This window comes from Thunnus thynnus, chromosome 17, assembly GCF_963924715.1.
Source record: "Thunnus thynnus chromosome 17, fThuThy2.1, whole genome shotgun sequence".
NCBI lineage: Eukaryota > Metazoa > Chordata > Actinopteri > Scombriformes > Scombridae > Thunnus > Thunnus thynnus.
The window spans coordinates 10,685,336-10,712,908 of record NC_089533.1 but is presented as its reverse complement, the minus strand read 5'-3'; the positions used below and the strand labels follow the sequence as shown (position 1 = coordinate 10,712,908).

The following is a 27,573-nucleotide window of genomic DNA, read 5'->3' as shown; positions in this document are numbered from 1 at the left end:
ACTGATATTTTATTTTAAAAATCATGATTTTGAATTAGTCTGCATAACTTAATTCTGAAAAATACATTGACGGACATGAGAGCAGACTAATTTGAAAGGTTGCTGTGGTCACTGAATGGACAACGCAGACAGCCCTACTGACTCATTTCTGCAGGTTTTGGTGCGCACAAAGAGATCTTGAAAAAAAAACAGCTAGGCCCATGTCTCTAAATTAATCTTCTACCTGTGTATCTGTGGTCTTAGAAACACTTTTCATCATTCGGCAACCTAAAATGAACATATGTGTTATTTAACTTATCATTGCTAGGGGATTGCCAGTTCTTCTGGCCTCTTGTCACCAGTTTGAACCGGGTGCGGTCATCTGTAATTAATGATAAGGGTGCTGTCTCGGGCCAAGGGCTGAAAAATGTTGGATTTTTGCCAATATACATCGAGTGTCATGTTAGGTCTCTCTCATGTGCACACAAGTCTTTATCTGATGGACTTAAAAGCTTCATTCTGTTGAGTCTGGACCTTGCAATAGCCTAATATTTTTTAAAAAAAGGCTCGCCTAGGTTTATGGTGTTTTATTAAGGATGTAAGACCTTCACTAACTTAATAGGTTAACAGTGTGCATGAAATTATTTTTAAGGACACAAACGACCTAATACAATGCAAAATCATTTATGTGAATTGGTCCTTGTAGCATAGCTGGAGCTAATAATAAAGTATTTCTAAAATTTATTTCATTTAAATTCTGCACCAGTCTGGGTTACAGGCCTGATCATTTTTCATAAATGTGTTCTGTGGGTCAGCTCTATACGGCATGCATTGACTGAATACCAAAAAAGTGCATATATTAGATTGACACTGGCATTCAAAATGGTTAGGAATAAAATAGTTATAAAAAGTCTGTGTAGCCCAAAAGATCCCACAACCAGCGAGTGGCGCCATCTGGCGGATTTAATTGGGAAACATGTAGGAACAGATAAATATATTTTGATGGTCTCCTAAAATATAAAAAGCCTACATGGAGCATATTAGGACGATTGCAGTGATGCTAATACACTGATAATACTGGACAACTGTGCGGCCTAAATAACAACAACAACAGCAAAAACAACAACGATAAAAGAGCAATAATGTTTTTTTAATGACTGTTTTCACAAACAGGCAGAAATACAGACATATAGATAGATAGATAGATAGATAGATAGATAGATAGATAGATAGATACAGTTAAGCCCAAAATTATTTATACCCATGCCAAATTTTGATTTCCTCTGGCTGGAAATGACATAATGCATGTGACAAAAGATGGTAATACATTGTATCAGAGATGTTAATACTAAATTTTAACTATTTCTATGTTTTTAACATTTTTACGAAAAAAATGCCATGGCTAAAACCAAAGAGCTTAGTGAGGACCTCCGGTTACGCATTGTGGCCGCTCACAAGACGAGGAAAGGCTATAAAGCCATATCCAAGTGCCTGTGGCCACAGTGCAAAGCATAATCAAAAAGTACAAGGAGTTCCACACTGTGAAAAATCTCAGAGGGCGTGGTAGGAAGCCAAAAGTGACCCCTGCGCGCTGGCTTCGTCTGTCTTGAAGAAGTGGAGCCCTCCTTGGTCAGAGTCCATGGAGACCAGCCTTGTGCAGTGTCTGCCGTGAGATGTTGGTAGTGATCCTTGACTTCTTTACGACCCCTCGCACTACCATTCTTTCCAGCGCAAGGGTCACTTTTGGCTTCCTACCACGCCCCTTGAGATTTTTCACAGTGTGAAACTCCTAATACTTTGTGATTGTGCTTTGCATTGTGGCCATTCCCCGTCTTGTGAGCAGCCACAATACGCAACCGGAGGTCCTCACTAAGGTCTTTGGTTTTAGTCATGACTAGTAACTGACTAGAGAATTACTGCATCAGCTGTTCTCCATAGAGTGCTCTAGAACATGGTAGAAATTACCAAGACCATTTGGGATGGTATAGAAGGTTGCATTTCTCAAAAATTTGCGACAATTTCAAGGGGTATGAATAATTTTGGACATGGCATTTTTTCAGTAAAAAAGAAATTGTTAAAATTGTTAAAATTTATCATTAACGTCTCTAACACAATGTCTTGCCGTCTTTTGTCACATACTTATGTCATTCCCAGCCAGAAGAACCCTATTGGTTAGATAAAATTTCACTATAAATCAAAATTCGGCATGGGTATAAACAATTTTGGGCTTAACTGTAGATAGATAGATAGATAGATAGATAGATAGATAGATAGATAGATAGATAGATAGACATTGCGTAGCCTTTCGTTGAAGCAAGGGGAATCATGTAGTTGTCTCTGTTCCCTGTCGAACAATTTTCAGGGTGACACAAAACAATCGCAAGAATACGCGGATGAGCGGTAGGGAGTAACGTTACTTGACAGTCAGGCCTCAACCTTTAAACCAGTTATATTGTAGTTTTCCCACCGTCAGTGTGTGTGAGAGTGTGTTAAACATTAATACGGGCTAACCTACTGGTTGGTTGGTTCAGTTTGCGACCGACTTTACACGAGTCGCAGCTAGCGTAAAGTTAGCTATAATGCTAACATGATGTTCAACCCTTCCGCCGGGTTACCAGATGACCGAAAATCCATGTACAGTCAGTCACAAAATAGCGTGTACAAAAGCGGCGATAAAACCAGCCCAATTAGTGTCATACTGGTTAGCTCTGGCAGCCGGGGGAACAAACTGCTTTTTCGATATCCTTTCCAAAGAGTGGCCGAGTGTCCGTCATCTCTTACAGGTAGGCGCAGCATTAATGCCCAGCTTTACCCAGAGACTAGTTAGGAGCTCATCACCTGCTCTTTATTCAGGGTAACCAGGGCCTCCAAGGTCTCACTTTCATAGGGTTACACTTTCACAGGGGCTGGATAAAGTAACAAACACCTCACAATACAATATAACCCCAAAAACAGCCCAGCAATAAACAGGATATGATATCTTGATGCCACAGTTTTCAGTTTGAAGCAAATATGAATATATGATTTCTTTCAATAAGTGTTGATAAGGTCTACTTGTGTCCTCTGTTACTCTTTCTAAGAAACTGTTTATTAGTATGGGAAGAGATTAGTATGACACACAATGTCTTTTATCAGTGGCCTTTTTCCATTTTCTTGTTATTTTGTCCACACTTATTGTTATAAAGGCTGAATATATACTATCAATGTTCCTGATGTCTGTCAGTTACTCTTATATAAGTGAGTTTTCATGGCAGCATAAGGAAACTAGCAGGTACATATTCACCACCAGAAGTTCAAGCCAGATATGTCACAGCCTTCTTTCCCATAAACACACAGTAAATTGAGCAAATATGGTAATGGTAGGTCATATAAAAACAACACGTTGAACACTGGAAAACTTTATTGGCAAAGAGCAACAAAGGTCACAAGTTGGTTCTTGCCAACACTGAGAAAGGCCCTTAACAACAACAAACTATGGCCACATACAGAAAAAGTCAAACATCTGGAGTAGCACTCTATTTAAATTGTTTATTTATGTATTGCAACAACGCAACGGGCGTCTGGCTTGAATGAATATTTATCATCGTCCTGCTTTTTGTGAAATTTAGTTTAGTTTACGTAACATCTTTCTGACACATGTTGGATTTTCAGGCTCTTATTTTAATATCATGTCAAGTTGTGTGTTTTTTTCAAATTGGCTAAATCATTTGAACTAATACTGTTATTTTTGTACACAAGCAACTCAACGAAGTCCGTATGCACTGAACACGACGGGGGATGGTCTTGAAGATCAGGATGGTGATTCAAGGTATTTTTTGGTCTTCATTCAATATAAAATGTTTTATACATTATATACACTGTAAGAAAATGAGTAGGTTGAAACACAGCCTGTTCTAAGATCCACATGAGCTACTTACTTTCATTTTTTTTTTTGTCCCTTCTCTTGCTTTTGATCTTTTATTTTTTTTCCCAAAATTCGTTGTATTTTTCAAGTTGAATTGAGGAGATGGTTAACACAGCCCATGTGACTGAGCTTTATTAAACACCACGAAATTTTTTATTTTTAAAACTGCTTTAGGGGTGGAACTTCAAAACCTAAAGCTATCAGCTCACCTTGTGTTTAATGTCCTTTAGACTTTGCCCCAGCTGCTGTTTACATATAACTGGTGAAAAAACAAACTTAACACTTCAGATATACTTTATATTTTGTTAGCTCTGCTAGTGAGAATGTGGGACACTGATTGTTACTACACACTTCAAACAAACAGGTTCATAGAATGAATTGTTAGACTTTTCCAAAATTATTTAAAGGGGTAAGACTTACAAAAAGGAATTGGTCATAGGTTTAAAAAAAAAAAATAGGATAGGTGGCAGTGCTGCATCATTTTGTGATTTTTACCAAAACAAGGGGATGACTTGTTCATCCACCGAGTAAAAGAGGTAGACTGCTGTACACAGTTGCAGCAGATGTGACAGTAGTTCATGTTATGTATGAAAATGTGTTTAATTATTTTTATAATAATGACAAAACCTATATAAGATAATACTTTATTGATTCCTGAGGGGAAATTCACAACATATGTATATTAAATAAACTTTCATTTGTTGTTTATGTGTAAACCGTGCTGATAGTGAGTCACATGAAAATGAATATAATCACTGAAATACGAACAAATAAAACACCACAAACCATCTTCCAACTCGTTATACAGCTTTTTGAAAATATCTGACATCTTAGAGAACTTTTACATGGGTATAGAAGTGTAAACAGCCTGTTATCTATGGTGTGCACAAGTCATAAATCATAAAATCAAATTAATTCCTAAAAACTTTTCATTTTAAAATAAACCACAGCTGGCACAGGGAGCCAGAGTTCAGTATACATATACTGTAGGTGTTATATGTCCTGTCATTTTTGTCATAGTTAAGAACATATCAGCAGCATTTGAAGTCATGTAATAGCAACTTTAGGAAGACAAGTATAAAATGGATTGTAGTAATCTGGAGCTGCAATGATCGATAGAAAATTAAACTGCAACTATTTTGACAATCAAATGTTGTTTTTTTAAAAGAAAAAACACCCAAAAATGTCAGATTTGAATGTCTGATTATCTTTGGATTTTGGACTGCTGGTTGGACAAAAAAAGACATTTGAAGATGTCACCTTTGACTGTTTTAATGGTCATTTTTCACTATTTTCTGTTATATTTTCTGCGATTAATCGAAGGAATAATCCGCTGATAAGTTGATAATGAATCATTAGTTGCAGCCCTACAATAGTCAAGTGGTTGGTTTTAACTGCATAAACTGTTCTTAAGATGGAAACTTGTCAACGCTAACGACATGTTGGCATACACAGGGGTTGACTGGTTATTTGCTTGAGGGGCGTAATCAACGTGCAGACCAGCATTTTCACATCACAGTATCACATGTTTGTTTGGGTTGTTTTGATGTCCATTTTATGCATTCAGCCCAACTGTGTGTTGCATTTTCCCTTTTGTTTGCTTTTTTCTTCTTTTTTTTATGGCCCAATTCCCATTTCAGAGAACAAACTCCACTAACTGACGAACAGTTGGTAGCAGGGTAAGACCAAATCATTCTAAACCACCTTTCCTATGCTTAGATCACCCCTGTCTTTTTTTAATCCCCCTTCTTTCCTATTTTATGTCCTATATGGATCCCCAATCCTAATCTCAGAAAATCCTTGTGAATTATCAGTAGTAGATCCAGTGAATCAGTGCTTTGGTAAATTCAGGATTTCAGTGTCGCTTTCCTTTGTACTGTATGCCGTGTTCTATTAAAGTCCAATAGTTCAAAACTGTAATTAAAAAGTTTTAATTCGTATTTAATTTGATTACCTGTAGCATGTAGACTCACTATGACAAAACAAAAATGCAAATCAAATGCAAACTACAATAAAGCAACTACTTCACGTTCTTTTCCAATTCTGACGGTGGGGTAAGTCTATTGTGTGTTTAATTTTTTCTGGCCTTCATTTTTCTGGCCTTTGATTTTTATCCCTTTGATCGCAGCATGAGTTACTTAAAGTAAAACCAGCATGAGTCTTTCACATTCTTCATTCATACAGAGACTTCACTTTTTTTCTGCAAGGAGGCCTCTTCCTAATTTCTCCTCTCCAGTAGCCACACAAGCTTTTTATTTACACTCTGCTGAAATACATTGCAGGCAGACGCATCTGATTAACGCAAAACCCCTCTGTGAGACAGGAAATGTGAAAAATGTAATCAAACAAAGCTAATTTAAAGTTTCTCACTTGAAACACAGCTGTTTTCTGTGCCGTAACCTCTCTCGCCACCTCTCCTTATTAAGTGCGTTCTTCTGTCCTGAAGGTTTTCTGACATCATCCTCGCCACCATCTTGGCCACCAAATCCGATATGTGCGGAAAGAAGTTTGAGTTGAAGATAGACAATGTTCGATTTGTGGGTCACCCTACTCTCCTTCAGCATCCTCCCATCATTCAGGTGAGGAACAAAACAGGTCCTACTGAAAAGCCAGATAACTTGTTACCACTGTTAAAAAAAATCAGTTTGTCGTAGTCTCTTCCTCTTCTATTACAGTATGTGGGTAAGTAACTTTATTTCTATAACACTTTTTAAGAGCAGAGACGTCACAAAGTACTTCACAGAGGAAATAAAGCATAAAAAACAGAAAAATTATACAAAGGCAAGTCTGAACAAATGAGTCTTGAGCTGCTTTTTAAAGGTGCCAACAGTGTCCACAGATCTTAAATCCAATGGAGGAGAGTTCCAAAGTTTAGGAGCCACAACCTCAAAAGCACAGTCTCTAGGAACAACCAGCAAACCCTGATCAGAAGATCTTTGAGACCATTGCTGGTGACATAGGGCTGCAGTAGATCTCTAATGCAGGCAGGTGACTGACTATGCAGAACTCTATAGGTGATCACAAGAACATTGAATTGGATTCTGAATGTGGAAGAAAACAAATCATAGCTCTGTTAAATATAGGGGAGCAACAAAATGAGTTTGAATTCTGAAGTGTCTTTTATAATATATACTATATTGGACACCTGTGATTGGTAACGGATCAATCAGTCCAAGCCATCTGGGTTTGATTATGCTGTAAGACCATTTCTCATTTCATCATTACCATCTCAGTTTATGTAACCATTGAGCTTTGGCAGATAAGTGTAAGCTGCAGCAGTGCCCCCTACTGACAGAAGTTTTGTTTATCTCATGAATCATTGCCTGTGTTGCTAAGACGGCAATCCAACAGCAACATATTCTGTTTTAAGGTGCCCCTTTGAAAAGCAACAAGAACAACTTACATTTTACTGTAGTACAATACTACAATACTTTTTACAACTTAAAAATGACCATGTAGGTCCATCAACAGTATCAACAAAAACTGAACATTTCAGTGTTAACAAAGGTTGATTTATTGCAGAGTTATTTTACAGGGTTGCATAACATTGTGTGGGTGCAGTTTTATGGTGTAAACCACTTTACTTAAATATTCATGCAATATTTATTTATACCACTCTTCTATATTTGTTAACTGAACCGCTTTTGAAATTAAGTATTGACTTTGACTGTATCATATATAGATTTACAATTTACAAACAGTTTATTTTATGCATCTTATGAAAAATGTGTCTTCTTCCCATACAGGTGTCTAAAACAGATCCTTCGCCTAAGAGAGAAATGCCGACCATGATCTTGTTTAATGTGGTGTTTGCACTAAGGGTATGAAAAGTCTTGTTATGATTTAGATTTTTTGATTGTTCATATTAAGTGATTTGTTGATGTGGACCCAAGAAAATCACCAGAGGAAATACATGATATAGAAATGCTGATAGTAAAACTTATTTTTGGTATTTTTATTTATAACGATGACATTCAGCCAACTGACTGTGGGTGGGACATGTAGATTATGTGCTGTTGATCTGTTCTTTTAATGGGAGGCGTGCTTATGAGTGATAATATTCCAGTATAGTCTATCTGTTAGAGCATGGGAACTCAAGAGGGAGGAGAGACCAATTGACTATGCTTAATCACGCCACCCAAAAAGGCAGAGCCTGTTCCTGCCCATGCTGAGTCACTGTACCCAGTAAGTCCCAGTACAGCTGAAATGGGGCTAGAAATGCTCTGTCATGTTTTGTTAATATCTACCCAGCAACTGTGGTGTTTGAACCCTGCACATTTCCAACAGTCCCATTGAGTTATTTTTATATGGCAGTGTGTATTTATAACCTATTGCAAGAGATTTAACCATTAAATTTTAAAAAGATTCACAATTCTAATTTGTACACCAGTAAATTATTTTATATAAGTCTACATGTTCATTCATATGATTATATACATGTATTTTGTTTTTATATCTATCCTCTAAGAAAATTATGGCAAATAATCTATTTAACAACACCATAAGATGATGTTGGTCACTCATTTTATAGGTTTTGTCGACTGTCATTTACATACCTGAGGATGACAGACTATCAGAAACACCTCTCAGTATAAAGCCATGCTGTATGACATAAATTACAGCCTCAAAATTACCACAAACATTAATTAAAATCTCAATATAAAGTCAATTGGATTGCATTACGAGCGATAAGTGTACAGGCACAGCAAATAAACTGTTAACTCCGTCAATAGACATCGGCTAAATATTTGAAAAACTTAAAAATGACGAGGATTCTGTATCATGTTGTTACTGATTGTGACAGAAACAAAACAGAAAAGTATTATCATTTCACTTAATTTTTTTAGTATAAATCTCAATCATTTCATTCATAGAATTCTTTTATTGTTAAGTGACATGTTAAAATCTTCCCCTCGCATAAAAGTCACATAAATTTTCAAGGCCTAAATATGTTTGACAGTTAACAGCAGACTGGTAATGTCTGACATGAATGTGAACTGTGATTTAAATGCAGTGTAATACTAGTAATCATTGAGTTGTAAACATTTAACTAGCATGTTTCTGTCAAAATGACACAATTGTAATAGTGCCTCCCTCTTATCGTTGGCCTGTGCAGGCTAACGCTGACCCCTCCGTCATCAGCTGCATGCACAACCTGTCTCGCCGCATCGCTATAGCCCTGCAGCACGAAGAGCGGCGCTGCCAGTACCTTACCAGAGAGGCCAAACTGATGCTCGCCGTCCAGGATGAGATTACCACCATGACTGAAAGTGAGATACATACTTATAAACCTGAGGATTGACATCAAATTCACAGCTCTGTCCCAGTCAAGCTATAACATTTCTTAAAGTTCATTATTATAGAACAGTGCAGCTTGTCAGTGATATTGTAGTGATGTATTATCAAATGAAAGTATAAATGTGAGAGTATATTTTCACAGTGTTCTCTCCTTTTCATGATATCAGCTGATGGAAGCCCCCAGTCCCCATTTAGACAAATTCTACCCAAATGTAAGCTAGCAAGAGACCTGAAGGAGGCTTATGACAGGTGTGGTTTTTTTTTTCTAACTTTTCTAACTTTTTTCTTGCTATGCACAATGAATATTATATATATAGCTGACTTTGATGTTGATGTTTTGTCAGCCTTTGTACAACCGGTGTAGTGCGACTACATATTAACAACTGGCTGGAGGTGAGCTTCTGTTTACCGCACAAGATCCACAGAATTGGCGGAAACCATATCCCTCCAGAGGCGTTGGAGCGCAGCCTTAAGGCTATAAGGTGTGTTTGTATTTTTTCTGTCTGTTTTATTTTTGTGTCATGTAGTTTTGGTATTTGAGACATGTTTTATTTGATCAGCTGCATAGCATAAGAATACATTTTCTGTTAAATCACACAGTGTAGAAAACACTTTACGCTTCAATGTTTGTTTTTTTTGGTGGGTTGAACCTTTTAAAAATTGCAACTCTTTCAACATGCCATTCAGCAGCTGTGACCTATCATACTAAAAATGGCCTATCACTCCTACCCACACATACTCCACCCACTGGTCCCCATCTCAAAGCAGAAACATATGTAGGAAGTGTTATTACAAGTGTTATAACAGATAACACCTTTTCTTATGCAATATGTAAAGACATTACACTTAAATTGACAGATTCCCTCTTCTCTGCCCATAAATGTCATATTTGTTGGGGATAAAAAGAACATTTTGACCATTTATCCTCATGTTTATGTTGTTTATTTATGCTCTACTAAATACTTGACAGCAGCATAATGTTCATTTGTTAAGATTACTTGGTTGCAGGTCAAGCAAAATATGATCAGTCTGTAATTGTAAGTTCTGAATATGAAAGGTAGAATATCTTCAAATGATCTGGATAGAGAAAAAGACTAATTCTAGTTCATAAACTCATGACTCTACTACACACACATACATGTACTTATAGACCAATACGACATGGTCTCATATCCTCAGGATTGACAGTTTAATCCACCATCAGTTTATTATGTCAAATGAGTTGTGTGTAACATGTAATGGAGGGTTGTGTGTTTTGCACTTCAGCAATAACTATTTATAGCATTTAAAGAAACAGAGTTTTCTGTGGGCTATACTGCCACCTATTGTTGCTTCAGCATAATTACATCAGAGTTGTGATCCACTCTTATCTCTGTATTTCTGTCTTGCTCAAGAAAATGTGCATAAATAGTTAAGCCGGCTGATATTTGCGTAAATATATTTAAGCCATGAAATCACACCAACTGTCCAGAAAGATTTAAGATTTTATTTTTTATTCAGTGTATTCAGTTTGTGTTCTTAGATACACGTAGTTTTACTATAAAATGACTGGTACTAAAGTTGTTTCCTGCAGAAGGCAGCTCGAACCCCCTAAAGAGGACATCTGTTTGCTCAGCTGTATATGTTGTGTGATCCTCCAGGCCTTATCACGCTCTGCTGCTACTGGAAAGTGAAAAGGCACTGCTGAGCCAGCTTCCTCTGGACTGCTCGCCTGCGATGGTGCGCCTCATCAAAACCTGCTCAGCGGTGAAAAACCTGCAGCAGCTTGCGCAGGATGCTGACCTAGCCCTACTTCAGGTGCAGAACAGTCTCACCACCTCTTATCACCGCTGTAATTCACAACACCGGATGTCTCAAAATAAATACACAAATAAACAAAAAGTAAAACTACAAGACCACTTTATGTATAAGTGCATTAGCTCATTCAGTCATCACAAATACAGAGAGTTTGGCAGAGCTCAAAATGTCATGAATGTCATCAAATTTATGCATGCAGTACATGTATAGATTTGATCAGTGCATGCATAATATAGGGAGAATCAAAGATCTTGATCCACTTATTTGTATGTTGTAATTGAAGAGAACACTATCTGAAATAGAGAAACATGAAAACATGCACAACAATGGGAGTAATGTAGTTTTTATGTTAAAGTAGAGAGCTTGTTGTGTTTATGGTGTCTTACTGCCATCTAGTGGACAATATATGTACATCCAAATCAATTCTGAGAAAGTTCCCACATGTAGTACAAGAAGTTTTTATATTTTCTTTCAACAACTGGTTTTCAGTTGCAAAGCTTTTTGTTGTTTAGGTTTTATTATTTCACATAATTTTATATTATATTTAAATTATTTTCCTTCTCAGATCTTTCAAATTGCAGCTCATTTGGTTTACTGGGGCAAAGCGATCATCATCTACCCGCTGTGTGAGAACAACGTCTACATGCTGTCTCCTCATGCCAACATCTGCCTGTGAGTGGCCATGGTTTGATATAAGCCAGTTGGCTGTACTAGTAAATGTAGCGCTAATGAACCATTTTATTGCTGAACACTCATTTGTGCCATTGCCTCACATACACTGGTCTCAAAAACTTGTCTTTATTAAAATTACATGCTGATTTCCAAAGTCTGTACTCGTTTAATCGCCCAAAACTGTGCCATGAAAGAATTGGACTGACCCATTGGCAGCACTTTTCATTTTCTTCTGTTTACACTAGACTTTACAGAGTTTCCTTTACGACATTGATTGATGATTAATTCAAAGGAGCTGTGTTCACGGAAAAGTTATGTGTTGTAGAATAACGTGTGCCATCTCTCCCCTGATAGATACTCACCACTGGCTGAGCAGTTTGCCCAGCAGTTTCCTGGTCATGATCTGCCCTCCATGTTAGCAAAGTTCTCACTGCCAGTCTCCCTGGCCGAGTTCAGAAACCCCCTGGAGGCTCCTGCGCAGGAGGTAGGACTATACACAAATAACCTTACTCTTCCACACTGGACTACATGCACAGACAGCAAAAATACTGTACATACTTTAAGGTGCAATGAAGTTATCAGACCGGGATGCCCTTAGTTCCTTGTATTCCCGGTGAAATCCCTGGATACTTTATCTTCTCTCTACTGTTGGTGTGCCACACAACCAAAGCACCTCTGCATCACTAAACTCTATGTCCAGATGTCCCTCAGGCTATCCACACCAGCTTTGGTGTGTGGTGCAATGAAGGACTCTGCTGGGGTGTGATGAAAATGTTATTGTAAGGTTAATGTAATGTTACTTAGAATAGCCACAGACAGAGAAAAGCAGGCAGGTGAGCGTCACCTAGTGCCCCCTGGGTATTTAGAGCAATTATGAATCGCCCAGAGAACCTGTTATGGAGAGGGCAGAAAAAAGCAGCAGCTTGTGAGAAGTGCCGGTACACAAGAAAATGTCGCGGTACACCAAAGAGTAAAATGTAGAAGTGCTGGTACTATGTACCAGTGAGTACCAGCCCACTTCAAGCACTGCATAGTACCAGGAACCAGTTTCCCCCAGTTGAGAGTTTGTTCTGACATATGAACAAAGACAGACATTTTTGTACAAATTAAAACTAAACAAAGTGAAGTTGCGTTTTCCCAGTAAGTCTGTAGTATTTATAGAGCAATTACTGTAAACTTATTTTATATCATACTGGATGAGCAGAACCATCAGGTTTTCTCCTCTGACCCATCTCATTTTGGCAGTGCTGTTTGGGCATCAGTGATGAATTATAAATGGCAAAGGGACATCAGCTCCAGTGCCTGCAGCCTCTATTTTTCATGAGAACAAGATCAGAGCCATGGCTCTTTCTTGCGGCTGTATTTTGAGTTTGTACGGTACCCTCTGCTGATTTGAAACATATTTGACCTGGTTAGAGACATGAGTGTGCTCAGCTGTGATACTGTCTGACCAGGCCCAGCTGATCCAGATGGTGGTGTGGATGCTCCAGCGCCGCCTTCTCATCCAACTGCACACTTACGTCTGTCTGTTGGTACCGCCCAGCGAAGATGAGCCCGGGACGAGGGATGAAGACCCCCCGCTGCCTGCCCGAGTAGGGGGCCGCAGTCTCAGCACCCCAAGCGCTCTTAGCTTCGGTTCCCCAAGTATGTTCTCTCTCAGCTCACTCCTTCGTCCAGCTCTTACAGGTGTAACACGGTAATAGCTAATTTATGAACATCTGTCTCCCCCCCTGTGTGTAGCCAGTAGTGATGACATGACCCTAACCAGTCCCAGTATGGACAACTCCAGTGCAGAGCTGTTGCCTGGTGGGGACTCGCCTCTCAACAAGAGGATGACAGAGACGCTGCTTGCCAGCCTGTCGGAGCACGAGAGGCAGGTTATTCTTAATATCCCTGCTGCACAAAATCCAGAAGATCTGCGGATGTTTGCCAGGTAATTTAGCCTGCTTCTAACAAATGACTAGTGCATATTACTAATATAAGTGTTTCTCAGCTCTCTGCTTTTAGATAGAAAGATTAGCAGATGTCATACATTTTAGTAAGGATTAAGTGACTTGTGATGTTATGAATCACTATTAATGCTATTTCTATTAGGAAATAAGAAAATATTTGTGAAATTGTGAAAATAAAATTAGAAATGTAAATTTGCCAGCTATTAGTTGTGCAAATATTGAAAACAGAAAAGTGTCCAGAAAGCTCACCAAGCAGTTAATCATTGCTGTGCTTTACCCACTGTACAGTAAAGAAAGATGTCATCAGAGCTGCAAAAGCCCCGTCTCATGCTTGATTTACACAGCTTATGATTCAGTGAAAGTCAAGCTCTCAACCCATTTTTTCTGCCTCTTATGTCGACTCCTTCCAGGCTGCTGCATTATTTCCGGGGACATCACCACCTGGAAGAGATTATGTACAATGAGAACATGAGGCGCTCTCAGCTCAAGACGCTGTTTGACAAGTTCCGCAGTGTCCTTGTGGTGACCAACCATGAGGATCCTATTATTTCAATCTTTCAGTCACCGATGGAGTAGTGGCACAGAGACGGTATCAGCCCCCATGGAAAAGATGTCAGTTCGACAGCGGTTAATAGCCTGCTGTGCTCACAGCTAAGTACTGTTGCTCAACAATGTTTTAAAATGAGCTCATTTGCATTAATGTGTGCAGATTTACGAAATGTAGAACGCGTTTTTTTTCCTGTAAGAGCCAAATATTGTTTACAATATTAAATTATTTTGTACATACCAGACACGCCTCAAGTGTTCACTCTGAATCCTGGGGGGGATTAGCTTAGTGGGGGTTTGACATCATCTTCCCCTTGTCCCAGATGTGTTAGATCATCTGTACTGACCACAGAGGGGTACACACTGAGTAATGATCATTCCAGACCTCCAGCTACCTCTCCTCAGGAATCCCAGAGGTGGGGAGAGAAAGACAGAGAGAAAAGGAGGACTCCAAACATCAGACAGGGCTGTTTTTGCTTTGAGGGAAGCAGAGCGTTCCAAACATCTGCAAAATCACTGAGTCACTGAGAGGAGAATTTCTCAAGTATGAATGTTTATTTAAAAAGATGGAATGAGAAAAGGTACATTTCAGAACAGAATTTTTTTCCCCAATGTAGGCATTGATAAATTGTGACTTATAAATAAATGCTAATCTAGAACTTTACAGTACAAATTTGCATCAGTACCATGAAAATATGGTGCCAAAATATGTTAATGCTTACAAAACGGATGAGAAATATTTTTGGATGATTTATGCAGATTAGAATTTATATTTTTGGACGTTATTCAGCCATCTTAACTTTCTGAGGACTTCAAAATTCTAAAAATATTAATGGACTTATTTCATCCTACTTGTGTAAGAAGTAGTGTATCCCAGCAACGGAAATAGAAACTTCTCAAGTTTTTATACTGCCTGTCAAGTTCTGCTGACATTCAGCTCCCCTGTGACAGACTTCACATCTGAGGAATCTAAATCCTTCACTACAGTTCAAGACGGTGACAGTCTTTCTGCCTCCTTATTCACTACACTAACGCAGGGGTGCCCACGAAGATAAAACCTCAATGGCTTCTTGGCCCATTCACCATGGGACTCGATTCCAATGCGTGGTGCTGATACTACATCATATGGTTCTGCTGGATTTGTGTCGGGGTCCCTCTCTAGCCACACCTCTGGGTCTGAGGCAAGATCTCGACGGTCAAAACAGCGGGGTATATCCAGAGCCTGGCACAGCTTCGAAGGCCCGTTGCAGAGCTCTTTGTCCTTTAATTGTCGGGCTCCCTCTTTGCGTCTGGCTGCTCTCAGCTGCCTCATGACTGACTGACCCTGCAGGGGCTCAAGGGAGCGCAACAGCACAGCAGCACCCTCCCCTGTGCAACACAGCACACAATATTCATCAGTCAGCACGGCTCCACTCTGTCTCCTTCCTTTTGCCCTTTACACACTGACAATAGAAAACACAAACCACTGTGTAGGTTTAATGTCATATTAATAACATTAACAACACTTAGAGGTCATCACCAAAAAAATCATTATGTGTTTTCTGTTTGCAAGCATCTCTAGGAAAAAACAGCTAACGCCCAATGATCTCATCATGGGGCAGGTATTTCTAATTTACGTCACCTTGGGTGGGTAATGCTTTTACCTTGACTAGACACGTTCATACAGAGGTAGATGCCATAGATTGGATACACATAGATTGTGCCTGGCTTCATGAACATGGCCATGTTCCTCTCTGTGCGTTTTCCCCCCACTGAGTGTGAAGCTTTGTCCTCTCCTCCGAGGTAGGCTTCAGTCTCCACTATTCGTCCTCTCAGCTCAGTACCATCCACACACCTGTGGACCAACACCTGCAGGGACAAGGCACCAGACAGATTATCTTTTCACACAGCAGTCACATTTTAGGCTGGGAGATGATGAGTTAGTTAATTAAAAAAGAGCTTAATGACCTCTCAAAATTAAAAATAGTCCTAGAAGAAGGAGACAGGGCATATGTTGCTGCCCATTATGTATTAACATACCAGAACCTGAGGGACAGTGAATGACCTAGACACACACATACATATACATGCATAGGATATACTGTATATATATACGTAGGTATACTATATATATATATTTGTTTCATTGACTCTTGATGCTTTGGCAATATTGCTGTTGTGACATTCATGCCAAAGAATTTATTTGATCAACAGAAAATTGATTGGCAACAATTTTAATGACTAATTAATCAAACATGGCAGACATTCACTGGTTGAAGCTTCTCATAGCCTATGTGAGTATCTTCTGGTTTTCTTCTATAACAGTAAACTGAATATCTTTTGACAGTTGATTAAACAAAACAAGATATTTGCAGATGTCACCATATGGCTCTGGGAACTTGTAATGAGCATTTTTCAATGTTTTCTGACATTTTAAACAATCAGTAGTTGCAGCCCTACATTTAAGGCGAGTGTTCTGGATGCATTTTATTGTGGTCTTGGGTTTTGCAAGACCATGTAGGCTGAAGTAAGGTTTGAGGTGAAATACCTCTATACAGTGTTAAGGAGGGATTGAAAAGACTGAACTGACAGGTTACCTACAGTCCCCCTCCAGTCAAAAATGTTTGGGTTTTTTTCAGATGAATGTTTTAGCTTAGTCAAAGCAGAGTATTTTTCTGATATCTTCAAACATGTCTAGAGGGGGTCTTTAACGAGACTCCTGCATGAAACACAGAACAACCTGATTAAGTGGCAAGACTGTCAGATAAGGTTATGTCTTGCCTCGGGTCCTTATAGCTTTCACATATCAAAGTGACGCCAGACTGGACACAATTTGTTATCCTAAATCCTAAATGCTATCCATTAAAAGTTTTAATGTACCCCTCCGCTCAAAAAAAAAAAAAGTTTTTCTTCTTGTTCCTTCAGTTGGATGTTTGAACTTCACTGTGCAGAATGATCTATCTGCAGAGTTTGACACTAGATGGCTCTTTTCACATCCATCTGCTGAAAGTTTCTCTGTTCTCATCTTAGATCTGAGTTTAAGGGCTTGGCCTACAGTGTGATTTGTGACATCACAACGACTCACACAACTGGATATGCAACTACAGCTGCGACTTGAAGCCTCCAGCGCACAAACACTGAGAATGGACTTAACAGTAACGTGGGAAACATATTTTGTCCAGCATTTAAACTTTTGAAATAAAAAAAATATATTTGCATACTCATAGATTCTGGATTTTCCAATGAGGGAGAAGAAGTAGATGTCATTTTAAGAACTTTTAAGGAGGTAATTGAACTTTTTTTTTTTGCAGAAAAACCATATCAGACACACATTTTTAATCAAAGCAGGGTATTTTTCTGACATCTTCAAACATGTCTAGAGGGGGTCTTAAATGAAACTCCTGCATGAAACACAAAATAACCTGATTAAGTGGCAAGATTGTCAGATAAGGTTATGTCTTGCCTCGGGTCCTTATAGCTTAAACATATCAAAGTGTTGCCAGACTGGACACAATTTGTTATCCTAAATCCTAAATGCTATCCATTAAAAGTTTTAAAATCCCCTTCCACTCAGAAATATGTTTTTCATCTTGTTCCTTCAGTTGGATGTTTGAACTTCACTGTGCAGGGTTTGACACTAGATGGCTGCTCTCACTTGCATCTACTGAAAGTGAGAAGTTTCTCTGTGCTCATTGAAAATCTAGTTTTAAAAGGTGCGAGCAGGATTAGTGACATCACAAATAGTTTGGAAGCCAATCCTGGTCCAATATTCAACTTACACAAGTGTGATGTGGAGACTTGAAGCCTCCAGTGCATAAACACTAAGAATATACTTTAAAGTTAAGTAGGGGACATCTTGTGTCCAGCAGTTGAAATTAAATGTATTTGCATATTTATAGATTCAGGAATATTTAATGAGGAAGAAAGAGAAAATGTTATTTTAAGGATTTCAACAACACAACTGGATTTTTTTTCAGACATAATTTATTATTCAAAGTATTTATATAGCCTACACCTTGAACCATGTTTGAAGGGCATTTTTAATGAGCTACTGACATAAATGAGGAGTTTATTACAAGCATACCTCCCAATAAATCATTATATGGCTTTTCAAATACCTGATTAAATAAACGGGTGTAAAATCAAGCTGACATTATTACCTTGCCGAGGAATGCTTTAGCCAAACTGATGCAAGGTTGTTTGAAAAACTCCTCTCCCAGTCTGTGCTGCAGGTCTGGTTTAGTTTTGGTGAAATAATGACTTTGCTCGGTCTCAGCACTTTGAGAATTTTGAATGGGCTTCTTCTGTTTTGCAGGTGAAACCTTTAATTTCAAATCCGGCTGGTTGTCATGTGTATTTGCTGCTGCTGCTGCTGCTGCTGTCAGCGAGAGCAGCTTTCTTTTTCGCCCTGCCATTACCGGAAAACACCTCCGACTTAAAAATAACACCTTCTCAGTCACTGTCTCTTTATAAACTCGGCAAAACCATGGTATATTTTTAAACCATTTACCACAGTGTTTATTCCAGTCTCTCTTGAGGTGGTCTATGCTAATGCTAACAGGAAGGAAGTGTGATTGTTTTGCAGCTCTTAAAGGGACCGCGCACCATGTCAGCATGAAGGATGTTTGAAGTGTTTGACTCTTTTATGTGTCCTGTTTTTTTCCTGGTGTCACTTTAGGCTGTGTGAGGAAGGTCCGTTTTCTGTTTTTCTACAAAATTGCCAAACATAACTTTATTTTTTCCCTACTACACGTATCAGCCAATTTTGCTGATAGGTAAAAGCCACGGAACAGTGGCCTTTTCCTGCTGCTGTCTTATCTTTTCAGCCTCATTTGAAAACAGTCTGGCTCTAATAAGAAGTTATAAATAGAGCCGGTGTGCTCATGCCTGCCTGTGCCCAGGAAGTGGATGGCGCCAGTTTGGCCTCAGGCACTGTAGGCTCATGTGGCTTTCTGGAAGTGTGTGTGACATGATTGTGGTGCAGACTACAACTTCATGAGAGAAGTACAAAGTTTGTTGTGTGTGTTGTTTGGATCCCAAAGCTAACAACTGCAAGCATTGTTTGATTTCTAAATGGACAAATACACTGATATATGGGTAATACATAGAGGTTCAGTGAATTGATATTTTAAATAGATTAAATTATGTAGCCTAGTATTTGAGGTAAATAGATTTCTCATACTACTGATATTGTTGAAAAAAATAATTTGCAATATGCAATACCAGTTAAAAGTTTGGACACACTTTCTCATTGGGAAAGTGTGTCCAAACTTTTGACTGGTATTGTAATGCTGAGGATGACAGAGTGGTTGAGCACATTTTGTAATGTCAGTGTTAATTTAATTTCTACCACTGGAGTAAAACATACACTCTGAAGATCCTGTTGAGCTTTTTGTAGCTGCAGCTGGAGCTCTTAAAGAGTTCATCTACATCCTAGTTCTACACGGCTTCTTTTGATTGACCAGTCAACAGTTGATCCTTGAGTACACGTTGTACTTTGAGGGCGCCTTTTTCTCCTTCCCAGCCATTTAGAGTAATATCTGAATATCTTTTTAGCTGTAGATTGACCTTCTCAATCTCTGTCGCCTGTGCAGGCCGGGTCTGCTGGGAGATGGATTAGTTTTCCGCATTGCAAGGAACAAGGTCGATGGCCTTCGTCAGTTATACTTTCTGTTCCTGCTGCAACTTTACACTTAGATTCAATTCTTCTTCATATCCAGGGCCTTTCCTCGTTTCCGATGTTCAACAGTCTTGTTTTTCTGCCTCTTGGACTTAACTCCGGCCTGAGCTTTCTTCAGCTGCATGAGCTTTGATACATCCCCGTCTTTAGTCTGGGAAGTCTTTGTGCTCTGACTAGGACTCTTCTCTTTCTGTCCTGTAGCAGTGTTGGTTCTTTGAAGCTGCAGCTTCTTGTTAACTTTATCTGCAATGATCTTATATGGAAGAAGGAGTCTGCAAGTGAAGTACATTTGTCGATTCCAGTAACAGGGTGGCACACTAAAGAAACATATTTGAGGTTCATGTTTCAATGCTTTATGTATATATAACTTTATGTGACATATACTGCATGTCATAATCAATGTCAACTTCTCAATACTCTGCTAAATGTTTTGGCACAGATTGAGCTTATGGCAAACCTTTAGTGACTGTAAGAGGAATGTAATGATAGCAGTCAAGACATTTCTCCCCCCTCTCTCCTTCGGTTAGTCAGATCTATGGAGAGGTGCCAGAAAGTGCAACATGCTTATGAAGTGGTTTATGGCATTGCAGAGATAGGTGGAGGGAATATGTCATAGGATTGAGGGTCAACTGATATACTGCAGCAACATAAAAAAAAAAAAAAGTGTCATGAAAATTCCCAGGTCAAATATTTGCATGGCTAGTTATTGTGTGTCACTGCACCTACTCTTTGCAGGTAACTTCATGCTGCTGTAGTGTCAGAACAGTTGTATTTCTAATAGAAATACATAACAACAATGAACAATTATGGACATAAATACCCGGACTGAGTTATTGAGGGAGGATAGGAACCAGACAGAAATCTGCTGAGCATGTTCAGTAGAAGAGTTCTGGCATTTGGGGTTGTTGACTTTGTCATTGTCATGGCTGGTGGACCGGTGAAGGCCGTTGTTTGCTTTAACTGTGATTCCACTGCCTGTCAGCAGCGATGGTGAGGTCCGGGTTGGGCAGCTTTCATTGTTGCTGCCTCTGATAATCTTAGCAGCTACAGCTTGGCTGTAGCATTACATTCTGGATCACTTTCAACTCCAGCAGTCCCCACAGCGATAGTGACGCTGGGCAGGGACACCAAAGACTCATCTGCTTGTGCAGATGGACGAGCAGAAAGCAGCCAGACTGAAAATATCTTACTACACCGTGAGTCAGAGAGTCCTATGAAGAATAAGGGTTGATCTGCTCCACATGATATCCTCTTGTCCTGCAGTGTTTAGGAAGGAAGTAACTCCTAATATTTACTTTTGATAAAGGGTATGATTACTTTTGAGAAAGTGTACAAAATAGTCAATTGTTTCACTTTGCTCTAACTTTTCATGAATCTGTAAATATATCTTCATGTATTGTATAAAGTTTCATTACAGCAACAGCACTGCTAAGTTTGATTTTCTTCAGGCTGTATGAAAATACATCAAACAAATGACTAATGGACTGGCAAATCTTTTTATATTTATGAAATCTGAGGTCTGAATGCCATCGGTGCAAAAGTCAGATAGTCACACCACTTGAATTAGAATAATTAAAATACTTTCCCTGAGGAAAATGTCAGTCTAAAGGAAATGTCAAGAATTCTTGAAAGCACATAAACAAATCAAGTACTACAGTGGTCGTGTTTCTGCAGGAGGCGCTGTACTGCTATCATTACTGTGGGAGACTTAATGTTGCATCTCTTTTATATGAGAGTCATGATTTAAAAAAAGGACATCCTTGATATTCTGTGTTGTAAATAAACACAGCAAACTATTAGTGGCAATGTATCATAGCTTTTGAGCTTCTGAAATAACCTCTTATACTATATTTAAATCATCATATGCCCCCATGAATGAGTCATCTCTTGGAGGAGATTTTAACCGCAACCATTTTTGTAATAAGTAATGATCTCATATACAACAGTGTAACTACAGAGGCCTCTTTCATACCAAGTCTATGAGTGGCAGAACCTGGTAGTCATCTGTATCCTCAGGATTTGATGGGATTAATTATTAATTGGTGATAATTAATGATTCATGTGCCTCCGTTCTTGTAGCTGCAGAGGTGTAGTGTGTTCTGCACAGGTGGCTGGGCTCCCAAGGGGAGGGGTATGCAGGGTTACTTCAAATGAGACCTGGTTCATGTACCTACACAACAGAGATATGCTTATGAAGGAACAGGTTTGTCTTTTTCCACACCTGAGCTCTCATGCCCGCAGTTTTTTTTTTATTTGTTTGTTTGTTTGTTTTACAGAAGCACTGGTTTATAAGGACAGGTTGGAGAATACCATGCATGCATGTACTTACTGTATGCACACGGCTGGGAATTTAAAAGTTTCCGTATGTGCCCACAAAGCACATATGGTTTTGTTCGGTTTGTTCTGCATTTTAGAAAATTAATGATGTATTACTTGAGTTGAGGGGCGGGTTCAGAGAGTTCGGTCTCCACCTATTCAGCAGAGACACACTTAAGAAACAGATATGATTATATCCTCTCTATTCACTGTCAATGCAGAATCCAAGCATAAATGAGAGAGTCAATGACAGTTTGAGGGCTGTTTTAGTAGATCATTAAAAGACAAAAACTCCCAGAACTTTCCAGCTTTTTGGTTTATTGATTAAGCCTCACCTTTCTCATTTTACTCTGATAACAGTTTCCTTGTCTCAGTTCACACCTGTAGCTTTCAACGGAAGCAACCGATGAGTCAGGGAGGGAGGGAGGGAGGGCCTTTTGGAGGATCTTACTGGTCCTATCATAAAAAAGAACGGAGTATAAATCTGCTCAACACGACCACACACCAACATCTTTTTCTGCCGTCTTTGATTTCTTTAACAACTTCCTTCTGCTGTGGTATTTTGGAGCAGTACAGTAGGTGGCCTTTTGCCAGTAATGCACAGTTTGGGGTCTATCACTGAATGAAATCAGCAAGCGCTGTATTTCAACTCACTGACTTAAGTGTTACCCAGCTTTGATAGTGATTTTGATCAACAGTAGCAGCAAATAAAACCTTAACAACTCATTTTATTAGATTGTGGATGAAAATATGTTTCCTTTAGGGCTACAAAGATGCCAACAATTCTGACTTATAGTCACAGCAAATTTAATAGACCCAGAAAAGCTTATTTTAAAAATGTCACATACTTGTGTTTGGCCTGTTTTGAATATTTCTTTGGTGGAGTAAACCATGTCACCCATGTACGAGCAACAACCCCACTGTGGTCTTAACCCAGAAATTATGGTCTCTCCTCCACTTCTCTGCTTGCTTGAAGAAAGAGGAAACCGTTTATGGAGCGTCTGACAATGTCTTTTTGGTTAAACATTACCCTTGCACTCAACCCTTTTATCTGTGTCTGATAGATGGGGCTTCAGGGGGCCTTGAGTGCTCCTACAGGTCCTGCGTCGCTTCCTAATTGTAGCTTTTGCCCCAGCTTCAACCCTCTACTATCCCGGGGGAAACATCACCTTTAATTACTGTGACCTCATGGTATATCAATCAGGGACTCCCGGTAGGCCACTGAACACTCCTTACATAGCTGAGCACATGTAACAGAGTTGATGAAGTCCGATAAACTCATTTCTGTGGTGGAAATACTATCTGTTGCCTAATTTAGGAGCATGTCTCTGAATCAGCTCGATTTTTCTATGAGGTCATCAGTCATGTTGGCGGGGACGAGACCCGTGGGTGCAGAGAGGAAGACCCAAGCTAAGAGGAAGCTCTAGCTTTTCTTTCTATGAACAACATGAGTAGTTGTGAGACATGACTGCTGTATATTTGTCCAACAGTGAAATATTATATTGATATCCTCCTTTGGATTGATTAAATTTTAAGTTGCCATAGCGATTGGTAAAAATAAATGAATAAATAAGGCGTAGCATGTTTCCTATAACAGATGCCTCTGTGTTAGCTGTGGAGGGGCTGCAGAGATGATGGTATAAAATTTCTAAATTACCTCATTTATTATATTCCCTGTAGCTGTGCAGAAAGTTGTTAGTAGTTAACCAGCTGGATATACAGTATCTTAGGTAATGGTATCCCTTAAGTTAATTTTTACAGACCCTCCAGTGCAAATTGTGGCAAAGAAAATGTGCCATGTTCCTGAACATGGATGAGCTCCTGGGAAATAGACGATTTACCATCTTTTACTTAAAAACTGCATGAATCTGCTTTCTAGTAGATTGTTTTATAGGAGGGAAAAACATACTGCATACCCAAGTACAGAAACACAACGTGTAGAGAATACTATTGAATATAAAAGTCGTCAGCCACTCTTATGATCCCTTGTTTTACTAACCACTAATCATTCGTTCTGTCAGCATAAAAATTAGACTTTATTATGTCTTTATTTATTTTAATAGCAGAAAGACACCGGCAGTCACATTCAATGCCGTGTGTCTTAATTGAGTAGTAGATCAAAGCAACCATGAAGGAGATTTTTCCAAGAATCCGAGCCCCTTTGTGCCCTGAAACTTCATCTGAGGAAAACTACGTACACGGTGCCCCTTGTCAGCACCTCAGAAACCTTCTGCTTCCTAACATCCATTTCTCTCCTCCAGAGTATTCCCAGGTGGATCTGAGCTTTCACTGAAACCATGATGGAATGCACTGTAATGGTCTTTTCATTAGATGGAGCAGCAGCGTGTATTACCCGTCGTATAAGAGGAGCCTCATCCTCTCAAATGAAAATCTCTCCTTTTACCTTATAAAGCAAAGTGATTTTTGAAGAGCAACAATTTGCAATCTTGTAATTTTTATGTATATGTGCACTATAAAAAAAACAGAAACTGAGACAATTCCTCAGAGGAACATTGGCTGTCTTACTGATGAGAATTTTTTTTATACATTCAAAACGTAGCTATACATTGTTACAGATAATTGCTGTGAAAATGCCCTGGACTCAGTTTCTGTATATGGTCTCACACTAGGAAATGCCCATGAGGTTTGGGTGTGGATTAATGATTAAGACATGGCTGCAGAATCCCATGAGCCAAGTATGGGAGGAATCTCAGCCACAATGATGTGAAAATAATGGCATCCCATTTTTGTGTGTATCATTTCAACTATTTGTGGTTGATTTCTTCATTCCTCAGCATCTCTGGCTTTCTCTCTATCACAATAATAGGAAGGAACATATACCAGCCAATGCAGTCAAATACAATAGCTCTACAGTAAATTATAATGTTCAGTTTGATTTAATTATTTGCTTACATTTTTAGTGTTTTTATAGATTGCTTTAATGCCTTATTGTACTTTGTATTTTGCTTTGTGTTCCCGGAATTGTGTGCTAAAGTACATTTACTCAAGCACTGCACTTAAGTACAATTTTGAGGTACTTGTACTTTACTTGAGTATTTCCATTTTATGCTACTTTATACTCCCACTCCACTACATTTCAGAAGGAAATATTGTTCCTTCAATTCCAGTTATTTGACAGTTTCAGTTACTTTTCAGATTAAGATTTGACACAATGGATAATATAATAAGCTTTTAAAATACAACACATTGCTAAAAATTAAACTAGTGGTTTCCAACCTTTTTGGCTTTTGACGTCTTACAAAAAGCAGTGTGTAGTCGAGGTCACATTTCAGATGTCTATGATTTGTTAACAGCTCCACCAAATAGTGATTTTTCCCTCTAAACTTCTCACATTTCAATTAATGTTCAAATGATTCAATATTTCACCAAAAATCAAAGATTAGAGAAAAAGTCCAAAAACTGAAAACAGATTTGTGTATCAGAACTTTGTTTTTTCTGCTTTTCTCTCCCATTAATCATCTCATTACTCCTCAGATTTATCTGGTGACCCTTTGCTTACACATTGATGCATCAGTATTGATAATGTAATAATGTCATATAGAATCATATATCAGTCAGTATTTTACTTCAGTACTTGAAGTACATTTTGGTGTTAATACCTATGTACTTTCATGCAGGACTTTTTACATTGCTGTATTGGTATTTTTACTTAAATAAAGGATCCGAGTACTTCGTCCACCACTGCTGTGTCCACCTTTATATTATGAACATACCTTGACATCAACACTCACACTCTTTACCATTGCTTGTGATTTATTTTTTTATTTTGTTGTGTTCAGAGCTTTTGACAAACTAAGAAACACTAGTGCAAGCAGATATGTACAACAACAGTGTTCAGGCGCAGTTTACAGTCTCAGTCAGCCATGGTAACATCAGATGACCCAAGCCCCAGGCTCATATGACACTGGTGTATTATGCAGTATTTGGATGCACATTGAGGAAAATTTATTGGATTTATATAATAGTTAATAGACAGAGTTCACAGGGTTCAAGGGCGGTCGCTCTACTGATCATTGATATCTTGTGATGTCATGCTCATCATCATGTCATGTGGCAACACTGCATGTCTAAAAACAGACCAAAAATGGGAAAAAATGTGAAGGTTTACATAATACATTCACAATAGTCCTTTGACGTGTTTCTGCGGTGTTTTTATGAACAAGCGATTATTGATGTCAGCTGCTAAAATATGATTTTGAGAAATTTGAGATTATAATGCTCATCAGTCGTTAGATAATCCATCACTTGGAGTTTTTGTGTAAGAAATTCACAGAATTTCAGAAGTAAGCCCAGAATAAACATATTTAATGGAATATGCAGAGGAAAGGGGGAGGACTAAGAATTTCAAAGCTCTGGTGACCTCTGTGAGTGTACTGGATGTGATGCATACTGTATGACTTTAAATGAGTGATGAGAAGCTTTTATTCTACACAGTATGTGCTCATTGTGTAAAAAAAAATATCTTGAAGATAATAGCAATTTTATTTGTTTTTTGGCCTGTGTTTACATTTCCAGCAACCACTATGAGGTTGCACAGGTCAGCCACTTAAAGGAAAAAAAGAAACTAAACAAAATACTTGAATTTCTATACTTGTACCAGAATCAGTGTTTAATATTTTTGTATTGTGCTGGCTCACCTCTGAAAAAAAACAAAACTGCAGTAGGTATTTCCACCTGTAATACAATTCATGTAAGCATTAAAGGACTAGTGTGTAGGATTTAGTGGCATCTATTGGTGAGGTTGCAGATTGCAACTAACTGAATAAATTCCACATCAAAGTAAACTGTAACCTGAGTTGAGTTTATCACAACTGTTCATGCGGGGCAGATCCCCAAAACATTTATAATAACATTACTATGAAAATAATTTGAATTTATTGAATAGGCAGTGTAATTTAAAGGACCAGTGTGTAAGATTTAGTGGCATCTAGTGATGAGGTTGCAGATTGCCTAGAGCCAGTGTTTGGTTTGTCCGCTCTGGGCTACTGTAGAGACATTGCGGCCTCCGTGGAAGGCGACCATGAATGGGCCCCAGCGCCCATAGAGCATGCACACTAGAGACTTCCGTGGGCCAAGACGGTTAACTTCCAGTTTAGCCTTCCAGCTAACTTGAATGGGGATAGAACAATTCAATCATGCATCTCTTCTAGATTTCCCAAATGTGGTCAGACCAAATGGATCAAATTCTGATAGTAAAATTTTGCAGGGGTTGTGACACTCAAAACAATGTATCCACCGTTTTACAGACGCTCCTTTTCCAATGATTGTGTGCGGGAAAATACTTTTTGAGTCTCTGTCGGACAGGAAATTGTAATTCCACAGTTAGGACACTATGTCAAATTGGCTTCAAAGCCCAGCGCTGTTCCTGGAGGATTGATGGGGATCTGCTTCCTCTGTAGATATAAAGGGCTCATTCTAAGGTAACAAAA

The 27,573-nt window shown here is 38.7% G+C and overlaps 2 protein-coding genes across 5 annotated transcripts; one reads left to right on the top strand and one right to left on the bottom strand.

Moving 5' to 3' along the window:
- The first annotated feature begins 2,329 nt into the window (after positions 1–2,329).
- Positions 2,330–14,391, top strand: nprl3 (NPR3-like, GATOR1 complex subunit). 4 transcript variants are annotated; one of them, XM_067616155.1, is made up of 14 exons: positions 2,330–2,762; positions 3,718–3,787; positions 5,524–5,562; positions 6,330–6,462; positions 7,630–7,704; positions 9,000–9,153; positions 9,349–9,430; positions 9,526–9,663; positions 10,822–10,978; positions 11,544–11,650; positions 12,005–12,134; positions 13,105–13,294; positions 13,391–13,583; positions 14,013–14,391. In XM_067616155.1, exons 1-14 carry the CDS (start codon positions 2,567–2,569, stop codon positions 14,176–14,178), a joined length of 1,830 nt encoding a protein of 609 aa, XP_067472256.1. In that variant the 5' UTR covers positions 2,330–2,566; the 3' UTR covers positions 14,179–14,391. The 4 variants fall into 4 exon arrangements, with proteins under 4 accessions (XP_067472256.1, XP_067472257.1, XP_067472259.1 ...); XM_067616157.1 differs by having other exon boundaries at positions 2,361–2,379; XM_067616156.1 differs by lacking the exon at positions 5,524–5,562.
- A 374-nt stretch (positions 14,392–14,765) lies between these two features.
- On the bottom strand, positions 14,766–18,715 carry mpg (N-methylpurine DNA glycosylase). Its single transcript, XM_067616160.1, has 3 exons — positions 18,288–18,715; positions 15,792–15,996; positions 14,766–15,516 (listed from the first exon to the last, which is right to left on the bottom strand). Exons 1-3 carry the CDS (start codon positions 18,540–18,542, stop codon positions 15,137–15,139), a joined length of 840 nt encoding a protein of 279 aa, XP_067472261.1. The 5' UTR covers positions 18,543–18,715; the 3' UTR covers positions 14,766–15,136.
- Positions 18,716–27,573: the final 8,858 nt, after the last annotated feature.

What these genes read in the sequence shown, in the direction of transcription:
- nprl3 (XM_067616155.1), top strand. Translation starts at nt 2,567, where the DNA reads ATGATGTTCAACCCTTCCGCCGGGTTACCAGATGACCGAAAATCCATG. An exon ending in ATGTGGTGTTTGCACTAAGG is followed by an intron (nt 7,705 to 8,999) that starts GTATGAAAAGTC and finishes TGGCCTGTGCAG; the next exon opens with GCTAACGCTGACCCCTCCGT. An exon ending in TGGAGGCTCCTGCGCAGGAG is followed by an intron (nt 12,135 to 13,104) that starts GTAGGACTATAC and finishes CTGTCTGACCAG; the next exon opens with GCCCAGCTGATCCAGATGGT.
- mpg (XM_067616160.1), bottom strand. Translation starts at nt 18,542, where the DNA reads ATGGCAGGGCGAAAAAGAAAGCTGCTCTCGCTGACAGCAGCAGCAGCA. An exon ending in CTAAAGCATTCCTCGGCAAG is followed by an intron (nt 15,997 to 18,287) that starts GTAATAATGTCA and finishes TTGTCCCTGCAG; the next exon opens with GTGTTGGTCCACAGGTGTGT. An exon ending in TATGAACGTGTCTAGTCAAG is followed by an intron (nt 15,517 to 15,791) that starts GTAAAAGCATTA and finishes TGTGTTGCACAG; the next exon opens with GGGAGGGTGCTGCTGTGCTG.